The 22,789-nt window shown below is 45.3% G+C and overlaps 1 protein-coding gene across 1 annotated transcript in view; it reads left to right on the forward strand.

The window, feature by feature from the left end:
• Lnx1 (ligand of numb-protein X 1) overlaps positions 1–22,789 on the forward strand; it is a 111,218-nt gene that overhangs the window by 72,997 nt on the left and 15,432 nt on the right. Inside the window, exons 3-6 of the mRNA XM_038319288.1 lie at positions 2,698–2,930; positions 3,497–3,652; positions 11,961–12,163; positions 15,366–15,737. Coding sequence (XP_038175216.1) covers positions 2,698–2,930; positions 3,497–3,652; positions 11,961–12,163; positions 15,366–15,737 — 964 coding nt within the window. The remainder of the gene's footprint in view (positions 1–2,697; positions 2,931–3,496; positions 3,653–11,960; positions 12,164–15,365; positions 15,738–22,789) is intronic.

Consider the following 22,789-nt stretch of genomic DNA (forward strand, 5'->3'; position numbering starts at 1 on the left):
AAAGAAAAAGGAAAAGAAAAAACAATCAAAAAACCCAATAAAAGAAAAAAATAACAAAACAAAACTAAAAGCACAGAAAATCATGGGGTTTTTTGTGATAGGTAACTACTCTGGACACGGGGACTGTCTGGAAGAATAATCCATAGACCTAGTAGCACTCTATTGGAAAAAACTAATTTCCCCCTTTCCGGCAGGTATCATTGAGGTACCTTCTAGATTAGTAGTGGGACTCTGCTCCCACTTCCCTTCTTAGTGCTGGGATTTATCTGGTTTGAACCTGTGCAGGTCATGCGTGTGGTGTCTCAGTCTCTCTGAGTGTGCATGTGTCTGAGTCCTGTTGTGTCTGGAAGACAGTTTCCTTGGATTATCATCCACCACCTCTGGCTCCTAACACTCTTTCCACTTCCTCTTCTGCATAGACCCCTCAGCCCTGAGGGGAGAGATTTGACAAAGACATCCCATCTAGGACTGAGTGTTCCAAAGTTTCTCACTGCGCTTTGTTCACTTGGGGGTCTCTGTGTTAATCCCATCTACTGCAGGAAAATGCTCCTCTGCTGAGAACTGAGGAGTGGGATGGATGGGTACAGCAATATGTCTGTGGGGGATTCTGGTGTAAGACGTTTTCAGGACAACTACACGCAATGGTGTAAAGAAAAGCGTGAACCCAGCACAGTGGGAGGGATGTGACAGTGGTGGCAGCCATGCCCAGGCAGTGGTACCTACATCACAGCTGCTGCCTGGCAGCGGATACTGCTCAGAATCCTCAGTACATCCTGATCGCAGACATGGGAAAGTAAGAGAAACGAGTGCCTTGGAACGGGTGAATTCATGGCTTCATTTCCCGAGAACTGATTGTGTATCTAGCAAGGTACTAAGCTCCTGACCAAACTTAAGGTCAGCCAAACTTTGTGCCAAGAACTATGTGCAGGATGAAAATCTTAAGAGGTGTGGATAATTTTTAGTGTTAGTTAAATTTATTTCTGAGGTACACGAATTGTTTACAGTGAGTGTGTATATTGATTGGTTGATTGATTGATTCATTGATTGATTGCGTGGGAGGGAGAATGCCACAGATGCCAGGAGAGTGTCGAACCCTGGAGTGGGAGTTGAAGGTAGTTACGATCTGTCTGACAGTTGGGGGGGGGGGAGGGGAGGCTGGGAAGTAAACTCAAGTTCTCTGTAAGAACAGCCAGAACTCTTAACCTCTGAGTCATCTCTCCAGTCCCTAGGGCAGACGTTTTAACCATGCGACCTAATCGCTTCAGCTCACACAGCTAGCTACGTTCAGGGCGAGTCTTCCAACCCTGCCTCTAGAATCCCTCCAGTCATTTCTCCTGTGTCTACAGTCAGTCTGAAGCCCTGACTGCAGATGCACAGTGGCTTCTGTGTCCTTTCAAGGACACAAAGCATCATTCAAGTAAGGTCGCAAATGTTACATAAGAAAAATAAGCACATAAATAGAAAATAAAAGACTTGAATCGTATACTGCAGTGGTTCTCAAGCTTCCTAATGTCACAGCCCTTTAATACAGTTCCTCATGTGGTCCTCCAACCAATAAAGTTATTGTCATTGCTACTTCGTAATTATAATTTTGCTACATGAATCTTAATGTAAACTATGAGTCATAATGTAAATATCTGTATTTTCTGAGGGTCTCAGGAGACCCCTGTGAAAGTCATTCAACCCCCAAAGGGGTTGCGAGCCATAAGCTGAGAACCGCAGATAGGGGGTTTGTGTAATAAACTGAGAAGAATAATAGAATGAGCACACCTATGGCCACTTGAAGGAGCTCATTAGTGCCATTTCTGTTAGGACAGCAGCTGTGTCGTCTGGCTGCCCTCTCCAGCAGTTCCTGACCAAAGTCTTCGTCAGTGAAACGAACCTGGCTAGCCTACTGGCAGTGAAATGTGTTCATGAAAAATAAGGCTCTAAATTGGCTCTAACTTTGGTCCTCTGAGCCCTGGGCATGCCTCCCTTCCCCTATTGTAGCGATGACTGGTCTACTTACAACGTTTGGTTTTTGGCGAGATGAAATAACGAGGAAGGTGGAGAGAAACAAGAAAACAGTCAGAAGGAGTTTCTGTTGTTAAGAAAAAAAAAAATCAAAGATGTTTTCATTTCCCAACCTGTCGCACACGACATTTTCCAGTGTATGAAAACCCCTGGTATTGGTCCCTCTGAAGAGCAGGGGAGGCACTAACAGACCTAGGAATGGGACAGGAATGGAAGCCGCCACACCCTCCCCTAGAGAATAGCAGTTTTGAGTAACCCTTGTGGCTTTACGGCAAGGGCAGTTCTGTTTCTATGGTCAGCTAAATACGGGCTCTGGGAGTGACCTCGTATATTTATGTCCAACACTGTGGGATCAAAACCAAAAGAAAGGAGTGGGAATGTGAGGAAGGGCGTTCAGAGTCAAAAGAGACTCCAGTAAAAAGCCATTGCCAAGTCCAAACGTTAGCGCTCTCCATCCCCGCACCACAGTCAGGTAGATTCGATTTCCTACTGCTCAGCAGCCAGTGTGGAGATTGGGCTAGGAGAATGTAAAAGGCAATTTTAATTACTATCTCAAGTCATTAATGTATCTGGCTGGCAAGCACATATTGAAATTGTATGTGTGAAAGGGGAAGGCTGTACAGGGGCAGACGTGTGTGTGTATATGGAGTCCTGACTAAACTGCCCCATTTGGGTTTGCTCCAGCTGCAAAGGTGCCTCCCACTATGGCCTGACCAAGGACCGGAAAAGACGCTCACAAGATGGCTGCACCGATGGCTGTACCAGCCTCACAGCAATGCCACTCACCTCAGAGGTTTCGGCCGCTGCCACCATCTCTTTAATGACCGACGAGCCTGGCCTAGACAACCCTGCCTACGTGTCCGCAGTGGAGGAGGTAGCCAACCTCTCGGACTCTGGCCGGAGCAACCGAACCAGGGGTGAGTCAGACGGGTGGGTGTCCGGGAACGGGCTCTTGGTTTTCCCTGGGATTGCCCTCTGTAGAATACTCGTGGTGGAAAGTTCTGGAAATGTTTTTTTTTTTAAGGGGTTCTGGTAGTTTTGGCAGCCACTCCATGTCCAGTTCTCCAGAGGAACTGTGAGTGCTCAGATTTTTATGGCTGTGTAATCTGACTTGGTGAAGGCAGTTGAGGTGAGGCCTAATGACTTACGGTTCCTGCCTGGGAGAAAAGATTTTACATAATACACTTTTTTATTACAAGAGAATTTAGAAGTATGGGTAAATAAACTTATCACTAAGAGGCAATCACTGTTTTAATAGCGTATTATCCCGTTTCATCTCTTTAATACATAAGAGGTTTCTTTATTTATTGTAGTCACTTTTCTGTTTGTATTGAGGCAAAGTCTCCCTCGGTGCTGACTTTGACCTCCTGGGCTTCCTGTCTGACCTCCTGAGTGCTGGGATTCCAGGCACAGAGCGGCACACTTGGCTAAGGGATGATGGCTGTAAACCTGTGACTCCCTTTTCCGTTACATCTCTCCTTAGCCCGGCCCTTTGAGCGCTCCACCATGAGAAGCCGATCTTTCAAAAAGATCAACAGAGCTCTGAGTGTTCTTCGAAGGACAAAGAGCGGGAGTGCTGTTGCCAACCAGGCCACCGACCAGGGCAGGGAGAACTCTGAGAACGCCACTGCCCCTGAAGGTAAATGGAATCCCCACCCCTCCCCCAGGCTGGCTAGGTTTCCAGAGTCACTTCAGGGATGCTAACAGCCTGACCACCACCCACCCTCTGTGACCCCTCTCTTCCCAAGCCTTGATTTTTAACCTTGATCGGCCTTTCCGTCTGCGGAAAGGCTGAAACCCTCATCTTCTTTGTCATCTTTCGACACAGATGAGGGAAAATGCATCTGCTCCCTGGACTTCAGGTGCTAGCTTAAAGCATATGAAGATAATTACCATAGTTAGAGAGTGAAATTTTCTTTTAAATCATGCTCACCGCAGGGCAGTACACACAGTCTTCCACTGAAGTGGAAAAAGCCGTGGGTACCGCGAGTTCTGTACAAACCGATAGGCAACAAGTTGGCTCCTTTGGTTTGATTTATGGCCTTAATTTTCTTCATTCACTTATTTATTGTGTGCGGGTGCAGGTGGCTGCGCGTGCCCACATATTCATGTGCTCATGCGTCACAGTGCATGCGGAGGTCAGAGGACAGCTTGGGAGGACTGGTAGTCTCCTTTCCCAGTGTGGGGCCTGAGGCTGGAACTCAGGTCGCAAGGGCCTCGAGCCACTGACCTCTCTTGGCACAGACCGATAGACCAAGTGTTCTTGCCAGGCCTGCACATGAGGCACTCCACATGTGCTGCATGCCCTTTCTCATTGAGTCGGCACAAGAAGCCTGTGACCAGGGCACATCTCCAGGTCACTGGTGGATTCCAGGAAGGTTCACTGTCTCTGGCCCTGTTTTTAGCAAAGTATACGGAGGCACACAGAGAGTTTACTCAGCTTGTTCCAAACGCCCTTGCTGACCTGTGAAGCCACAGAAAGCTATTGTGTCTTAGTTCATGTATGACTTATGTTTTCCCCAGCGTAAGTGGAGCTAAGGAGATATTGATTTCCACCTTTATATTCATTTCATATTGAAGCTTTTAGGTTAAATTAACATTTTTTGAGACAAGGTCTGTCTCAGAAAATAATTTTTTGAACTCTTGGTTAGTCTAGAACTTCCTGTGACGATAAGGCTGATCCCTAACTCGCAGCGAGCCTCTTACCTTTGCCTCCTGACACTGCCGGGCTTGCAGACATGACCGCATCTGCTTTTTATTAACTGTACAGTAAAATAATAGCATTAAAAAAACAAGAGCAGTTCTTCGGTAACAGTCAGTGCTCTGAGTCATACATGTGTCATAAGAATGCTGAGATAAGGGGCTGGAGAGATGGCTCAGAGGTTAAGAGCACTGACTGCTCTTCCAGAGGCCCTGAGTTCAATTCCTGGCAACCACATGGTGGCTCACAACTCTCTACAGTGAGGTCTGGTGCCCTCTTCTGGAGTGCAGGCATACATGCAGACAGAACACTGTATACATATACATAGAAATAAATAAATAAATAAATCTTTAAAAAAAAAGAATGCTAAGATGAGATAAGGATTGCCATTCCTAGTTTCCAGAGAGGTTAGGTAAGAAGCCCAAGTCAACCAACACAACACATACACACACACACACACACACACACACACACACATCTGGATCATCAGGATTTTAACTTCAAGTTCTGGCTCTTTTAAAATCTTCCTAAACACTCTTTGGAGTTGAAAGTCAAAGCCCCAGGCACTTTATTTACTCTGTCCTTGGAAAATTCATGAGCAGTATCTAAGACTCCTATGCTGTCCTCTCCCCAGGCGCCCTCCATGCTCTCCCCTCGCACCCCGCCCCCCCTCTCCCCATGCACCTTCCTCCGTGCTCTCCCCATGCGCCCTCCGTGCTCTCCCCACACAACCCCCTCCCCACGCGCCCTCCATGCTCTGCCCATGCGCCCCCGTGCTCTCCCCGCGTGCCCCCATGCCTCCCCACGCGCCCTCCGTGCCCTCCCCACACGCGCCCTCTTTGCTCTCCCCTCGCATGCCTGTGTGGCTTCTCGTGCCTCTCGGCTGCTGACCAACCTGGACACTCCATCTCCTTCATATTGCCAACCTAATTCTTCACCTGGCAACAGGGATGAGAAGCCACCTTCACAGGGTCAGTAGGAGGACTGAAAATATGCCTTCCCATTTCTTAGTTCAGTGCACAGAAAAGAATGTTTTTAAATCCTTTAATCTATGGGACAAGGCCAGTTCAGGCACCCTTTCCGCTGCTGCCCAATAAACAAGCTGGGGATCTCCTTAGACACCTGGGAACCCGTCTAGAGTCCAGACTCTTGCCAACCCTAAAATGGCTCCCGTAATTAAGATATATACTTCCCTGCTCCCCCAACCACCCCTCCTCCATCCCAACCAATCCATTCCCTCAAGCCCTCCCCATCCTCTCCTTCTCTCTTCTCTCCCTGCATCTCCCCTTATCCCCACCTCACCCCCACCCCCGTGCTCCCAACCCCTGCCCAGCAATTTTGTTCATTTCCAATATACAGGATGATAATATGTTTTTCTTTGGGTTCACCTTCTTATTTAGCTTCTCTAGGCTCACGAATTATAGGTTCTATGTCCTTTATTTATGGCTAGAATCCACTTATGAGTGAGTACATACCATATTCCTCTTTTTGGGTTTGGGTTACCTCACTCAGTAAAGTGTTTTCTATTTCCATCCATTTGCATGCAAAATTCAAGATGTCATTGTTTTTTACCGCTGAGTAGAACTCTAAAGTGTATATGTGCCACACCTTCTTTATCCATTCTTCTATTGAGGGGCACCTAGGTTGTTTCTAGGTTCTGGCTATTACAAATAGTGCTGCTATGAACATTGTTAAACAAATGCTTTTGTAGTATGATTGTGCATCTCTTGGGTATATCCCCAGGAGTGGAATTACTGGCCTCTTCCCATAGCCACACTGATGATTATCTTGCATATTACCATAGAACCTTCATCTGGTGATGGATGGAGATAGAGACAGAGACCCACACTGGAGCACTGGACTGAGCTCCCAAAGTCCTGATGAGGAGCAGAAGAAGGGAGAACATGAGCAAGAAAGTCAGGACCATGAGGGATGCGTTCACCCACTGAGACGGTGGGACAGATCTAACGGGAGATCACCAAGACCAGTTGGAATGGGACTGATGGAACATGCGATCAAACCGGACTCTAAATCCTTTAATCTTCAGACAAAACAGAACTTTGGTCAAAGTCTTTTGTCTATACTAGGACAATTTTGACAGTCTAAAAAATCCTTTTAACCCTTCAAGGCCATGAGGATCTCATTGGCCTGGTTCTAAGGAACATTTAAGAGGGTGGTGTCGGGCATGTCCTTTCTAATTATGGAATCAGATATCTCCAGTTGTATAAGGAGAGCAATGTTTGTGTCTGTTGTAAAAGAGAAAGGGGAAAGAGGGAAAATTGGGAGCTTTGATGGTTATTTCCAAAACTTCCTTTGCTTAAAATGATTTTTAATAAACTTTACATTTCGTTGATACCAGACATGTTCTGACAGAAGCTTAAAGCCTACTTAATACGTCAGAATAAACACGCACCAAACCCAAGAACTCAAGTACTGTTAGCAGTAGGAGCGGACAGGCTGAGACTGCTACTCACAGTCTCACAGAAGACATTCACTGCCATTAAATTAAATCTGGAGTTCAGAACCCCATTCACAATGTCACGGGCTTCCTCTAGCCATTACATTACCTCATTAATTATGCTGTATAATAATTACAAGTAACTTCTTTTCCTGTTTAATTTTCACAAAGAGTTGAGTTCATTTAAACAAATGAACTATGGTTCTAGGCTTTAAAAATAGTCCCGAAAAGTAGCTTTATACAGAACCAGACTCATTAGTCTCTCTGTCCAGGTGACAAGCTAAGGGGTGAAGACAGCTGTCAGCAGGTACTGGACACTGATTGTCCCTGCCTTCTGCATATTAAGTGAGCTTCAAGCTACACAAGGGAGCCATTTTCCAGCCAGGCTAGATGTGACATATTCTCAGCAGTCGGTGTCCCCTCTAGAAACTTAAGTTCCAACCGAAGTGAAAAACAGTGCCAGTCAGTGCTTCTGGGTTCTGGGTCCCGAGGGCCTGTGCCTGTGAACTTTGACCCGGCTGTAAACACCTGGTTCCTAGGAAACTAATGAGGCCATGAGTGTTCCTGACATAGTCACCTTGCTCCAGAGCTTCCTCTCTGTGCACCCCAGCATACACGCGTGCACACACACATACACACACACACACACACACACACACACACACACACACACGCACGCACGCCCGCGCACATAAAGGCCTGCCTATCACTGTGGGGCTGCATAGGGACCCAGACAACTACTTTCTATCTGGAACAGCAAGGGAGGATCAAGAAATTTGTCCTGGGGAAATGTAGAAGGAGCAGCAGGGCTGTGTCCTGCCACCCGGCTAGCTTTACCCAAAATAATTACATGGAAACTGTATTCATTTAAATACTGCCTGGCCCCTGGCCCATTATCTGTAGCTTCTTATTGGTTGATTCTCATATCTTGCTTTAACCCATATTTAGTAATTTATATAGCACCACGAGGGGTGGCTTACCAGGAGAGATCTTAACCTGCGTCCATCTCAGAGAGGAGAAGCATGGCTACTCACTATGGCGACTGCCTGAAGCGTCTCCCCAACTCTGCTTCCTTTTTCCCACAATTCTGTTCTGTCTACTCCGCCTACCTAATTTTTTGTCTCTTAAAGGGCCAAGGCAGTATCTTTATTAATAATAAAAGTAACACATAGACACTCCTCTATCATTTCCCCTTTTTCTGTTTAAACAAAAAAGAAAGGCTTTAACTTTAACATAGTAAAATTACATGTAACAAAAGAGTTATCAAGCAAGAATTACAGTTACAATATTTAAATCTATTTTATCTTTTATCATAACTAAGGAAAGCTATAACTATTTATTCTTCAAGTCCATCAAAGACTCCAGAAGGATATAATACTACCTAAGTAAACAAGAAATATGCAACTTTCAAACTCTAGAAATGACAGAGACAATTCGCTGCCTGGACAGTCACCCAAAGTTCCTCTGTACCGTCGGGGCATCCATCTTCGGCCTACAGGCCCATAGTGTCCAGCAGACATTTCCATGAAGCAGGAAATTCCAAAGACAGTTCAGTCACTTTCTGCTGTGTCCAGCAGAACATCTCGTAGACTCTTACACGAATCAAGAACCCCAAAAGACCGTCTCACCCTTAGGCAAGTTCAGCAGTCCTCTCTCTGCAGGTTCTTTGTGTCCAGTTTATGCAACAGTCCAAGTAAGAGCAGTTTCTTGCCCAAATGGCTATCAAACTCCATAAGGAGCCTCTTTGATGCCCATCTTCCTCTTGAAGTAGATTGGTGCTGCCAGGAGCAGACATGTCTCATTGTCATGAAAAACCATAAGTTATTAAAACATTAAATGCCATATTCTGCAGTCTTTGAAAGATATGAAGAATGCCTATCTGAAATATATCTATGCACATCTAGAAAATCTAACATGACTACAAGCTTGACTATTATCGATGATTATCCATTAACAACCTATATTTCCTAATTATACATTACATTCTTAAATGAACTACACAATCACAATACCTTAATCAAGATCAGAAATACATATACATATAACAAAATTGACCTTAAAATCTGTACCAATGTACAGAAATTATTCATATCTATATCATCTCCCCCTTTAAATGTAAAAGAACATTTATAAACAATATTTGGGAATATGGGCACAGTTTATTCTTTCCAAACTGCTTCCTGCTGAGTGGGGGTGCTGTTAATCAGATCTTTCATGGTGTAACCTGTGTGCCAGGTTCATCTCAGTCGGCAGTAGAGTGAAGTAATTTTTTGAAGATGTTCACAGCAACCTTTCAGGAGGGCGTGGTCTATCATACCATATTGAGATAGAAGCAATCCACACTGTGTCATCCTCTGTGAAAACAAAAGAAGACCCTCTTTTCCAAAGCATCATGTTCTTAGATCCAAATTCTGAAGTCATACCGTTAAGATGTCCATTTTGGTCTAGCCTGGCAGCCCATATAATGAAATGTCTCTCTGTGTTTAGCTCCTTTACAGTCAAAAGTTTCAAAGAAAACACAATAAAATACATAATCCAGACTCTCTGTGAATTTTCCATTTTTACGTGGCTTATTTTTACTCTATTACTTTACTTCTTTTAATCTATAACTATCTGTACTCTGTCCCTTTAAAGACTTTACCCTTTTTTAAGGCATTAACTTTATTTTTTATATTTTTTTTCTTTCAAGCCTACGTACATTCATCCAACATTGTGACCCGTATTGGGGGTCTTTTATGTCTGAATCTGTCCTGTTGTGAATCTGTAATTCTTTACTGTCCAGAAACATGTTTGATTTGCGCCTTTAAATCGCTAAGCGCTTAAGACTCTAAGCTGTGACATTCCTGGGTCAAAAACAGGTACTTTGAGCTTGCCACGCCCAGTCCAACATAGCGGAGCCGCTTGTGACTGAATCAGTTGCAGCTCTGGGCTGCAGAGTGGCGAGCTGTTCTGGATGTTGGCTCCACCTCTCTCCAATTTCAAAATGGAGGATGTACCATTTTCTACTAGCTCTGGGGCCGCCAGGTAGGAGCCGCACTCAGCACTTTAATTCTGAGACTGAGCGTGCAGCACAGAAACTCTTTTCATCCAAGTTACAACCAAATCTGACGCGCAGAGCACCTCGCAGCCTGGAAACATCTCTCTGAATGGTGGCAGGAATCCGTCATGCTCTTCCGCCTGCCTAAGCCTGATTCCGCCTGCCCAGATGCAGGCAGGGAGCAGGGAGCCATTGGCCCGGTCTCAGAGCACTCTCCTTCCGATCCCAAGCGGGAACACAAATATCCTGGCCCATAAAAGCCACTGAAATGCTTTAAAGGCAGAGTTCGCACAGCACCAGGAAACTGCGTTTTAAAATGACTCAGCTTTTTCTCTGCCACTATTGCCGAAACAGGAAATCTCTCTACGGCACGTCCTAGCAAACAGCAAAAAGCTGTGTTAAACTCTCTCTCTCCTTTATTTAAAGCTTTTTCAGGTTTTTAAGTGGATTTAGTCACCACGTTGGAGCGCCAATCTGTAGAAAGGAGCAGCAGGGCTGCGTCCGCCACCCGGCCGGCTTTACACCCGAAATAATTACACGGAAACTGTATTCATTTAAATACTGCCTAGCCCCTGGCCCGTTATCTGTAGCTTCTTATTGGTTGATTCTCATATCTTGCTTTAACCCATATTTAGTAATTTATATAGCACCTCGAGGGGTGGCTTACCAGGAGAGATCTTAACCTGCGTCCATCTCGGAGAGGAGAATCATGGTGACTCACTATGGCGAATGCCTGAAGCGTCTCCCCAACTCTGCTTCCTTTTTCCCACAATTCTGTTCTGTCTACTCCGCCTACCTAATTTTCTGTCTCTTAAAGGGCCAAGGCAGTATCTTTATTAATAATGAAAGTAACACATAGACACTCCTCCATCAGGGAAAGCTGACTCTTGGATCAAATACTGAAGTTAGGAAACACCAGCTCACATAGTCTTTGAGTTCTCTCTAGCACTGAGTTCAGTGATCCCAGCAGATGAGGGACAAACCTCCCGGAGGTGGCCATAAGACTATGATATTGGCCTCTTCGTGACTATGAACTAGGTCTTCTGACTGTCTGCTATTAACATCAGTGCCTGTCAGGGGGCTGAATATTCCTTAGGCCTGAAAAGCATAATCTCTGAGATTTTCCAAGGACAGAAGGGCAGATTCTGGTTCTGTTCCTCGAGAAAAGTAATGGAATTGCACTTCATTCCCTGAAGATATCTTTTCACTCATTCGTTCACTCCTATTCTAGCAGTAAGCATCAGCCGGAGGCGCCTGTGGACAGAGAGGGCTATGCAGAGAACCATGGAGCAGCCAGAAATGACTGCCTCTGCTGAGTGATCAAAGTAGTTTAAACATTAATTGAAGCAGTCAGCCAGATATTATTGACATCGTGATGGCCTGGTTAAAACAGCCACATACAGCCTGGTAGCGAAGATGGTTGCTAGATTCGCAGTCTGGTTGCTGATGTGGGAGATCCGCATAGTTAGCAATCGTGGAAGGCTGAATGCCACGAGAAGTTGTCAGCCTTAACGGGATCATGCGTTTAGAGACAGCAAGGAACAGAGGGATCGGGGTAAAGTTTAATTGGAAGGGATTATTTCATGCTTGCCTTGAAGGAAAAATTGGGTTTCGGCCCAGGATGAAAAACATTCCGGCAAAGAAATGTATGCTGGCACTGAGGCAGGAAAGCAGGAAAGGCGCATGAGGAATGGCGAACAGTTTAGTTTGGCAAGAAGGTCTGAAACAAACCCTGTTTTTGTCCATTCCAGCCTTCCCAAGGTTGTACCACCTGATTCCAGACGGGGAAATAACAAGCATCAAAATCAATAGAGTGGATCCCAGTGAAAGCCTCTCCATCAGGCTGGTGGGGGGCAGCGAAACTCCGCTGGTTCACATCATTATTCAGCATATTTACCGTGACGGAGTGATTGCCAGAGACGGACGGCTGCTGCCGGGAGACGTCATTCTCAAGGTGCCCGTGAGGCATGGTCGTGTAACTCTAAGCTACAAGATCATGAGCTGTAGGCTGCCAAAGGCACACAATCTAAACCCTTGGAAGTAAATAATGGTTGGATGGATAGGTGGAAGGATAGACGGATGGGTGAAAGATGGGTGGGTAAGTGGACAGGTGGATGAGTAGGTGGAATCCTTCAGAGCCAGTAATGGATGGGTACCTAGCCAGTAGACAGATAATTGGATGGGTGGATAATCGGATGAATGAATGAGTGAGTGGGTAAACAGGTGGCTGAATGGGTGGGTAGGAGGGTGGGTAAGTGGATAGGTAGAGGACAAGTGGAGTGGATACAATGATACAAAGACTTGCTTTCCAGAGTTGTGTTGAGATAAATCTGATATGTAACAGTTCTCTTTGCTACTGTATCATGTTCTGTCTTCTGTCTTCTCTCTCCCCATCTGCTATGTTTTCATCTACCCCCTTTTCTTTCTCCACTTACTGTTTCCTTCCTTTCTCTTCTTGCTCCTTCTGTGGCCTCGCCTTTTAAAAGAAGTATTAGTATAAAATAAGACTGGAGCATATATTTTTTTTTCTTAAATTGGAAAGCAGATTAATGGCAACTGTTGTATTTGATCTAATTGTGTTCAGACACTCTCTTACAGAAAATCTGTAGATCAATAGTCATCTCTAATCTGGTCTCATGACCCAGAGGCATTCCCCAGGGCTCAGGAGTGGAATGACCTGTCTTGGGCACACTGGCTCCAAGGCACAGTTGAAAGGGAGACTTTACAGAAGAAATTTTTGGACATAAAGGAAGGGGGGAGAGCTGTTGTTTATTAGACAGATGCCAAATGTGAGCCAAAGGGGACTAGCACAGCCTCCCTTCTCATCTACTTCTTATCTGATACTCAGATAACAGCTCCAGCCCACCCTTCACAGGCAGCAGAGGGACAACTCTTGTCCCAGCATGAACTGTTTGTTTGGCAAACTAATTGGGATAAGAGGAGAAATAATTGAAAACGGTTACCACAGAAATGTTGACATTCCCATTGGTCTCTGGGGTTTTGCACCAGGCGGGGCCCATCACTCAAGTGGGCCACAAATACTGTGGCCCCAGTTACAGAAGGGCTTGCTCTCTGGTTCAATGGAGACTACTGTGCCTGGGGGGGGGGGGGCTGCATAAAATAATCCGTTCTTTGGCCCTCAGCTGGAAGCAACTAGAAGATAAAAGAAATGCCAGGGACCTTTACCAGGTGACCATGACTTCCCTTGGCCTGGGTTAATGGGATATCAGGCTCTGCCAGCTTCTGGGTAGTGTTCCCTTGTGCTTGGATAAGGGGGTACCTCAACTTAACTGAGGGAGCCTCATCTATCTCTGAACTGTAGCAGGAGGCCATGGTTGACCTTAAATAAGGCCCTTTCAAAGCCCATTCCAAAGTGCCTCTAACAATTGGCTTCAAGAACAAGCAATGTTAGCAAACTCCCAAAATCTAAACAGAGTGCAGGACTGCTGGGAACTGTTTCCTTCCAGAATGGTGACAAACACTGGGGCTGTAGCCTCCTGGCTGGGCCTGTGGAGTCAGGGTAATTAGAGCCAGAAAATCAGATGCAGGAGCCGCCCTGCGGATTGGATCGTCAGTGAGGCCCCAGTGCAAGGCCCAGCTTCAGGATATATAAGGAGTGCTATAGAGTGATCACCCTTTCAGTAAATAGCCTAGGAAGGTCCTTGTGCATTAGTTTGTCTGAAATTATTGAAGCTCCTGCACCCCTTTATAATTAGAACATTAGCAGAAGACCTTGCAGACATTCCCCTCAGTTCCGACATTCCCACACACACTGCCACACTCACGTCTGCAGGTGAATACTTGGACCCGCTCATAGATACCGTATCATACAACACACACATCCAGGCATAATCACAGATACCGTATCATACAACACACACATCCAGGCATAATCACAGATACTGTATCATACAACACACACATCCAGGCATAATCATAGATACCGATCATACATACCCAGGCATAATCACAGATACTGTATCATACAACACATACATCCAGCCATAATCGCAGATACTGTATCATACAACACACTCACACACACCCAGGTATAATCATAGATACCACATCATACAATACACTCTCACACACTCAGACCCACTCACAGATACTGAGTTAACAACACACACATTCAGGCCTACTAACACAGATACTGTAACAAGCACACACACACAGACACACACACGTTCAGATAGACTCAGATAATACAATGTGAAAACACACTTGGCACACACTCAGGCACATTAACACTGATATCATAACATACAAAGACATTAACACTTTGTGAGGCACACTCACCCAGATGTTCTGACATGCACACACACTCACATATGCCCAGGCAGCACTCACAGATACTACAATGTGAAACATATAAACACACTCACATTTAAGCACATATTCTCTCTCTCTGTCTCTCTGTCTCTGTCTCTGTCTCTCTCTCTCTCACACACACACACACACACACAAAATGGAATAATTGAAGGTGAATGTACAGATAACTCAGTAAGAAAAATTATGTTGAAGGTCTTTGGAAAGAAAACATCAGCTCATTTTGGTCTAAATAGTATTGGATATCATTATCTGGTGTTGGGGTACAGATCAGTGGCCAGGCCTGTGCTCTGCATGTACCTCACTTTAAGAATGTAGTTGTTTGAGCCAGCCAGTGGTGGTTCACACCTTTAATTTCAGCACTTGGGAGGCAGAGGCAGTCAGATCTCTGTGAGTTCAAGCTCCAGGACAGCCAGAGCTGTTATGCAGAGAAATCTTGTCTAGAAAATTAAAGCAAAACAAACAAAAAGTCATTTGAGTGTCTTTCCTTTCAATTTTTTTTCTTCCTTCTGTATCAACTAAAAAAAACTAAAATTGACAGGCAACAGAAATAAATGCCAGGATATTGCAACCAGACATACGGACCTAAGCAAGGACACTGGTGAAGGAAGGCAGTGCTGAGCCCTAGAGGTTACTGTGGGAAATCAGGCTATTAGAACACAGGATTAAAGGAGACAAACAGGCTAGGGGACAATCCTGGTTCCTCTGTGGAGTTGGACTTGTATTCATTTGATTCTTGTGATGCTGAGGATCAAACTCATGCTGGCCTGGTCCTTTTCAGAAGGCTTATGGTAGGTCCACTCACTATCACATGGCTCCACCCCCAGGTCAATGGAATGGACATCAGCAATGTCCCTCATAACTACGCCCTGCGGCTCCTGCGGCAGCCCTGCCAGGTGCTGCGGCTCACGGTACTGCGCGAGCAGAAGTTCCGTAGCAGAAGCAATGGACAAACACTCGAGTCCTATGGACCTCGGGACGACAGCTTCCATGTAATTCTCAACAAAAGCAGCCCTGAGGAGCAGCTTGGCATAAAGCTGGTGCGCAGGGTGGACGAGCCTGGCGTGTTTATCTTCAACGTGCTGAATGGCGGTGTCGCCGACCGACACGGCCAGCTGGAGGAGAATGACCGTGTGCTGGCCATCAACGGACATGACCTTCGGTTCGGCAGTCCGGAAAGTGCAGCTCATCTGATTCAGGTGGGTCAGAAGTCACCCTAAGATCCCAGTCAGAAATTCCTACGTGAGCAGAACACTCGGGCACCTCACAATGTGAGCCATGCGAGCCTCGCTCTCAGGAAGTCAAGGAAGGGCTGGGTTTCAGTGCTACTGCCCAAGTGAGAACTCAGCTGACACGAGCGATGTACCTCGGGTCATGACCTTGACTGATAGTCTTACAGTGTGGGTGCTTGCTCTCCTTCTCTCTCCCTACCTCTGTCCTCAAGTTCTGCTTTGCTCGTATTTTATGGTTACCTGCCAGTCTAGAAAAGTATAGTAGCATATTATATTCTAGAAGTACCTAGAACAATGCTTAGCAAGGTTAAACACTCAGTGAATAAGTGTTTAATATATGTAAATATTTAACTATAATAGATTAGTCAAATTGCAAACAGATAAATATATACAATACTGTTTGCTCATTAATTCCTTCTCTGAGGGATTTTTTTTAATCAAGCCATTTGCCACAGAACCAGATCTACACTTGTTTTACACGCTCATTGGCCCTATGATGTAATCTATACTTTTTATCCCTCTGACTTTGCTTAGTTATCATTGGTTGAGCAGCCTCTATATACCAAGCAACACCCAGTGTATGGTAACAAGGTGGCCACAGTTGCTTGCTTCTCAGAGCTTTAACATATCTTGTCCCTGGTTTTGTACAACCAAAAAGGCAGCGCTAGACTAGAAAAAGACCAGATGAAACAGCTACATGAGAGAGACGGCCCTTTCTTTTCTTCAGGGAAATGCTATCTCAACTTATTTTTTTTATTATTTTTAAAATCTAGACCCTAAGGGATGATGGCCAATACTTTTTTGTGTTACATTTGTTAGCGCCCTCTGCAGGTCACCCCGTGCAACTCCCATTCTGGAGCTCCTTGCCAACTGCGCTTTCACAATAGGCAAAAGAAAAACTGTTGCGCTCTTTGGAAAAAATCTTGATTACACATGGCATTTTACTCTTGAAGATTAATAACAGAAGAACATTTTCTTCCTGAGAAAGTAAATGTATGAAGTAAAATCTTGCCTAATAGAGGGAATTCCTTTTTTTCTTTTTAAAAAAAAAAAAAAAAAAACCCTTTGCTTAGTAAACAAACCCAATTTGCTTTATAAGCAGAAAGGAAACTTATTTTTCATAAAGGCTAGGGAAAAGCTAGTTGGAAAAGAAATGTAAAAAAAAATAGATGCTGTTAAAAAAGCTGAGCAATAGCTTGCTGTCTCTGAAAAGTACATTTTAGTTACGTGATACATGTAACACACACCAGGCTGCAGGGGTTAAACTAAGTCCCCTTCCAAGACTGAGACTCAAATTTCCACCCGGCCCCGGCTGTTGGCTATGTTGCCCGTGTGTGTCTCCCTCATGAATCACATTTGCCTCACAAAGGAATTCCCAGACAACATGTCCTCTTGGTCATGTTCGCTCCCATCAAACCACACTTTTTTTTTCTTCCTACGTTACTTCAGGAGAGAGTTATCGCAGAGACCACAACTGGTTTAAATTGGAACAACTTTACGTATGTTGAGCCCCTAACCTCAGTGTTCTCAACTGCAGCCTGGATAGACAAGGTTTATCTATGCTAAGACACATGGAGAGTCAAGGCTGGTTAAGAAGGAAAGCCTTAAAGAGAAAGACACCTCCTACATGGAGCAATGGACTTCTTAGCAGCTCAGCAAGGACCACGTGGGTTTCTACCATTGTTAACTTCTCAAGCTCTTTGAGCATCCTCACTAGAATAACTAGACGGAAAACAAACTTTTTGGAGCTATCTGATGTCGTCCTTGAGATAACAGAACAAGGAGATGCCAGATCAAAGAGGGAGAAAAAAAGATGTCTCAATATCTATATCTCAGAGGATCAGCATTTTCCACCCCGTTATCACCACGGGAACCGGAAATTCTGAGAGAAATGCTTACTTTGAGGAATTCCCATCCACATGCAGCTCTAGATTAGTGAGTTATGTTTATTCAGGAGTTCAAATATGTACGGTCAACAAAGAGAGCAATCGTGACTTTCAGATTGAGTAACCCTCCATGCTCTTCTCTCTCTGTCTCCCTCCTCCCCTCCCTCCTCCCCTCCCTCCCTCCCTCTCTCTCTCTCTGTCTCTCTCTCTCTCTGTCTCTCTCTCTCTCTCTCTCTCTCTCTCTCTCTCTCTCTCTCTCTCTCTCTCTCTCTCTCTCTCTCTCTCTCTCGCTTGCTTGGTAACCCCAGAAACTGAAAAGAATTAAATCAGTTTACAGAGGTTGGGGAAAGAAGGGGCATTCAGTAATACTGCCTTATGTGTGATTTTTTTTTTTGTTCCTTGGATGAAATAATATTTAAACATACAGTTATTTCATCAAAGGGCTGAAAGTCAGCCTGTTCAAACTTTTAAAAAGAATGTGATAGGGCTTCAGACAGAGCCAAAAAGTAAACAGTGCCCGGCTCCCCGGCTCATGTTACCTACGTTTACTCTAAATACAGGCTTCAGCTCATGAGTTGTGCTTCGTACCTGGAAAGAAAAAGGCAGAATTTTGTGAGAATTTAAACATTCAGGTCCCTGGGAGCCAATAAGAACCACCAGTGAAATAAGACCTGCTAGGTCTCTCTGTGTGTATGTGTACAGATCAGCTTAGCTCATATGGAATCCAACCCCTGCTTACATAAATTGCCTTACCAGGGTCCTGGAGTCAATTTACTGCACACAGACTAAACTTAAATCTCCTTAAGCTCAATTCCCAAGGCCTGGAAGATTGCTAGCTAGGGCTCTAAATTCCCTATTTTCTTGAGAAAGTGGGACATGGAACGCAGCGCAGTGATTCAATGTGACCTTCACGACGAGGAGTCATGCTGCATCTCAGTGCCGCTGCACCCACCAGTGTTACTGGTCCTAGAGACCCCACTGCCCTTTCTCCAGCGCGGTATCCCCCGCATGCTTAGTTTTTTAATGGTGAAAGAGAAATCATCCTGCGAGTCGCAGCCTCCAGTCCCCTGAAGAGAAGCGGGGCTGAGGCAGAGGAGTGGCTTTGTCTGTGGACTCAACCATCAGCAGATTCAGGGTCTCGGGAACCAAATTCTTGTTTTGACTTTGTCATTGCCATCTATATGGCCCTGTGTAAGTCACCAACTGTATTTGCATCCACCTTCTTCTCCCTAAAAGACTCGATGGTCTTGAGAGGGAGATGGTCAAGAAAACGCCTTATGAGTGAGCGGAAGGCTCAGTACAAGGCAGCTGTCCCCACAGCTCATTCTGTAGGTCCCATTCCAGCTCTTACCTGACTGTGTCAAGGCACCGCCCTTTCTAATACGCATCTCCTGGGGACCTAGACTGTGCCAGGGGCTGCCTGCTCCACAGAGCACAATTGTGATCCTAACAGTCAATTCTGTGCTTCTCCCATCTCATGTGTCTGTACAGAATGACACCGTGCAGCACACCAGAGGAGGTGGAGAAAAAAAAAAAAACACAGCAGATAAAGCCATGTAAGCTATTGCTCACTTGGGTCACACCTTCGATGCCAGCACTCATGCAGAGGCCATGGACCTTTATGCACTTGAGGACTGCAACAGTGAAACTCTGTCTCAAAAAATTATTTAAGCGGGCTGGAGAGATGGCTCAGAGGTTAAGAGCATTGTCTGCTCTTCCAAAGGTCCTGAGTTCATTTCCCAGCAACCACATGGTGGCTCACAACCATCTGTAATGAGGTCTGGTGTCCTCTTCTGGCCTGCAGACATACACACAGACAGAATATTGTATACATAATAAATAAATATTTAAAAAAATTATTTAAGCATATAATAGATATATGTATATGTAATATACTTACACATTATATATATTTGGAGATACATATCCATATATGTGTATAGACACATATATCCATATATTGTATATGTGTACACACACACACACACACACACACACATATATATATATATATATATATATATATATATATATATATCCCCAAAGCAGTGCTAATGCCTTATTCAATTTGACTTTTCCTTACAAATCGGGAAGCCCTTGGCTGGGTGAGAAGCTCACACCGCCATGGACAAGTTCTCTATCAACTGCCTATAGCTAGCACTGGCTCTCTTTGTCACCATTTCTCATTTCTGATGAGCCCGTCTCCTGCATATATGTGGTCGCAGAGCCAGGAATCACTCTTGCCTTCCTCCTTTTTGTGCCTCTGCCTTGTCTCCCCTTCCGTATCACAGTCCCACCAGTGGAAATAAAGACTCTAGTGCCCGGGACTGTTCCTCAAGCCTGACTCCAGCTGCTTGAGAGTTAGAGCCAAGACCAACACATTAGCCTACCCCATATCTGCAGGGCTGTGAAGGAAAGCGTACCAAACCGTCTCCCTGAGAACAATTCACGAGGTGGCTGGTGAGAGCCACAGAGCCAGTCTTGCGGAGGATTTATTTGCAAGTAAATTGATACCAGTGTTATTTATTGGAGTGTTGGTCCTGCCAAGGCTTCATTCTTGAGCCAGCCGTTGAGAGCCCAGTGAGGAATGTGTGCTCACAAATGGGAAGGAAATGGCTTGTGCAGGTTGCTCCTTGGCAATTCGGGTTTTGCCCGTCGAGATGAGCCATGCATAACTCCGCAACATCCACATTTCTTAAGGTGTTACTCAGAGCGTGTGCTGCTCACTGTTCAAGACGGACAGGACATAATTCCAGCCCAGAGCAAAATCCCTGCCAAGAGCCTTCTCAACACTGGAGTTTCCCCAAAGATAAGAGAGCAAACTCGAGTTCTGTGATTGAGATTTTGACCTGAATGTTCATTGCTACTTATCTTTCCATGATTGCTTCAGAGAGTTATTGACAATAACCTTTGAGTGAGGCTTGCAGACCAGAGGAAGAGACACAGTTATTGCAACATTCTCAGGAACTAAACACAGTCGGTGATGCCATAATCCTGTGTTCTCTGCTTTTTTTCATGATATGCTTCCTGGGCGCTGTGTGTGTGTGTGTGTGTGTGTGTGTGTGTGTGTGTATACATTCTGTTCTGATGTAAGCTTCAGATGTGGTGAGGGACCCCGGGGAATCCATGGTAGGCTAGCAAAGGAAGGGCACATAAGCACTGACTGGGATGGTTAGGGCTGGGCATAAAGGAAACAGGCTAAATTCAAGCTTCCTCTGTAGAGCCATTTGGTAGCATTTTCTACCATGGATATGGAAGGAACCTAGCTCACCATCCATTGTGATATTTATAATATTCTTACTATACCCCAACAATTGTATTAAACGTTAATTTATAACCACTTACCTGATGACCCTCGAGTTTCAAGACAGCCTTTGGATGGAGATATCGGTGTAAAGAAGGTCAGTGCTGGCCAACTATGAGGACCCAACTACACTGGCAGAGTTCATGGTACTTAAAACCCTCGTTCCGCCGGGCAGTGGTGGCGCACGCCTTTAATCCCAGCACTCGGGAGGCAGAGGCAAGCGGATCTCTGTGAGTTCGAGACCAACCTGGGCTACAAGAGCTAGTTCTGGAACAGTCTCCAAAAGCTACAGAAGAAACCCTGTCTCGAAAAACGGAAAAAAAAAACCCTCGTTCCTGAGGAGAGGGAGTTATGTGCTCTGAACGAAGGCAAGAGAAGTGATGTCTTGGTCCCTGTGGACTGCTTTCGAAACAAAGCCCCCTAAACAGAGCACCCTCCTAATATGAGCTGAAATGCATTTCCTATCATTCCAACTACCAAAATATGGGGCAGGTTCAATATCTGGAAATGCCCTTTCCCATTTAAATCTTTGTGTGTGATGTATGCATGGACATGTGCATGCATGCATTCATGTGTGGGAGTGTGTGCATGGACATGCCACAGGAGGTGTGTGCTGATCAGAGGAAACGAGAGTGCTGGTCCTTACCCTCCATCCTGCTGCAAAGTTTCTCATTTGCCGCTCCGTGTGCCAGCCAGCTTCTCCTGTCTCTGCCTTGCATCTCATCACAAGAGCACCAGGGTTACAGACCTTTGCTGCCTCTCCCATCTCACATGGGCTCCGGGGATCTGAACTTGGGTCCTCACGCTTGTGCAGCAGGTCCTCTATCCACTGAACCACCCCTAAATGACTTTCTTCTTGGTGGTGTCTTGTGGTGTCCTCATGTGCTGGATGGAACTCATGGGGACTGAGTCAAAGGCTCACCCGGTAGTACCATCACCTCAGGGGTTATTATTTCCACATATGAGGGGTACACAATTCAAACCATAGCCAGCGAAAAGCAAGCATCTTGATTCCCAGGATCTGAGCTAATGGAGACACGCAGGAACTGCCTGGCCCTTCTTTTGTGACCTGCCCTCTGCATGGCCCCACACCCATGCTCACGTAGGAGGAAGACAGGCACATCAGTCTCTGTGCTGAGTAGGCAATAGCCAGAAGGAATGACAAGACAAACTGTCAGGCCTTATATTTTTCCATCTTCCTGCTTCCCAAGCCTTGTTTTGCCCCGGTACCTTCCTAACCAACTTGAACCGTGCCTCTTCCATTGACAGTTTTCACTAAAGTAATGAAAAGATTTGTTATTTCAGTTTCAGTAATCAACCCTGTTCCTGTGAGTTCCTCAGGCCTAGGGTGTCTTGGTGTCTGGCCTGCAGATCTGAAACCTCAGGGATTGGTATGTCTGGAGTCTGACATCTGCAATCAGGGATAAAGGAACCCAACCTGTGGGAGAAAGCTACTTAGTAACTTACTATGTGGAATGAACCTTTCCAGTAAGCAATACATTTGCTATTCTGAATCTTCTGCCTAAGTACCAGTGTGCATAAGGATCATACTTAGTGACAGTCACATAGAAAGGGTCAAGGTGTGGTGGCTTTAGTTCGGCTGTGATCTATGTATTCCGAAGGTTCAGTGCCTGAATCTCTAAGGCTGACACAGTATTTCCATTTCTGCAGTGTTGGGGTTGCCACCTCTCACCCTGCTTCCCTTTACCGCTGACCAATGAGCTAGAACTGATACAGGCTGCTTCACACCCTGCACCTTGTTCTGTTCAGAAAGGCTTTAGGTCACACATTTCTGCTGCTGAGCTTGTCTCTAAGAGTACATTAGTGAG

The sequence above is a fragment of the Arvicola amphibius genome, chromosome 1 (genome assembly GCF_903992535.2).
Source record: "Arvicola amphibius chromosome 1, mArvAmp1.2, whole genome shotgun sequence".
In the NCBI taxonomy this organism is placed as follows: Eukaryota; Metazoa; Chordata; class Mammalia; order Rodentia; family Cricetidae; genus Arvicola; species Arvicola amphibius.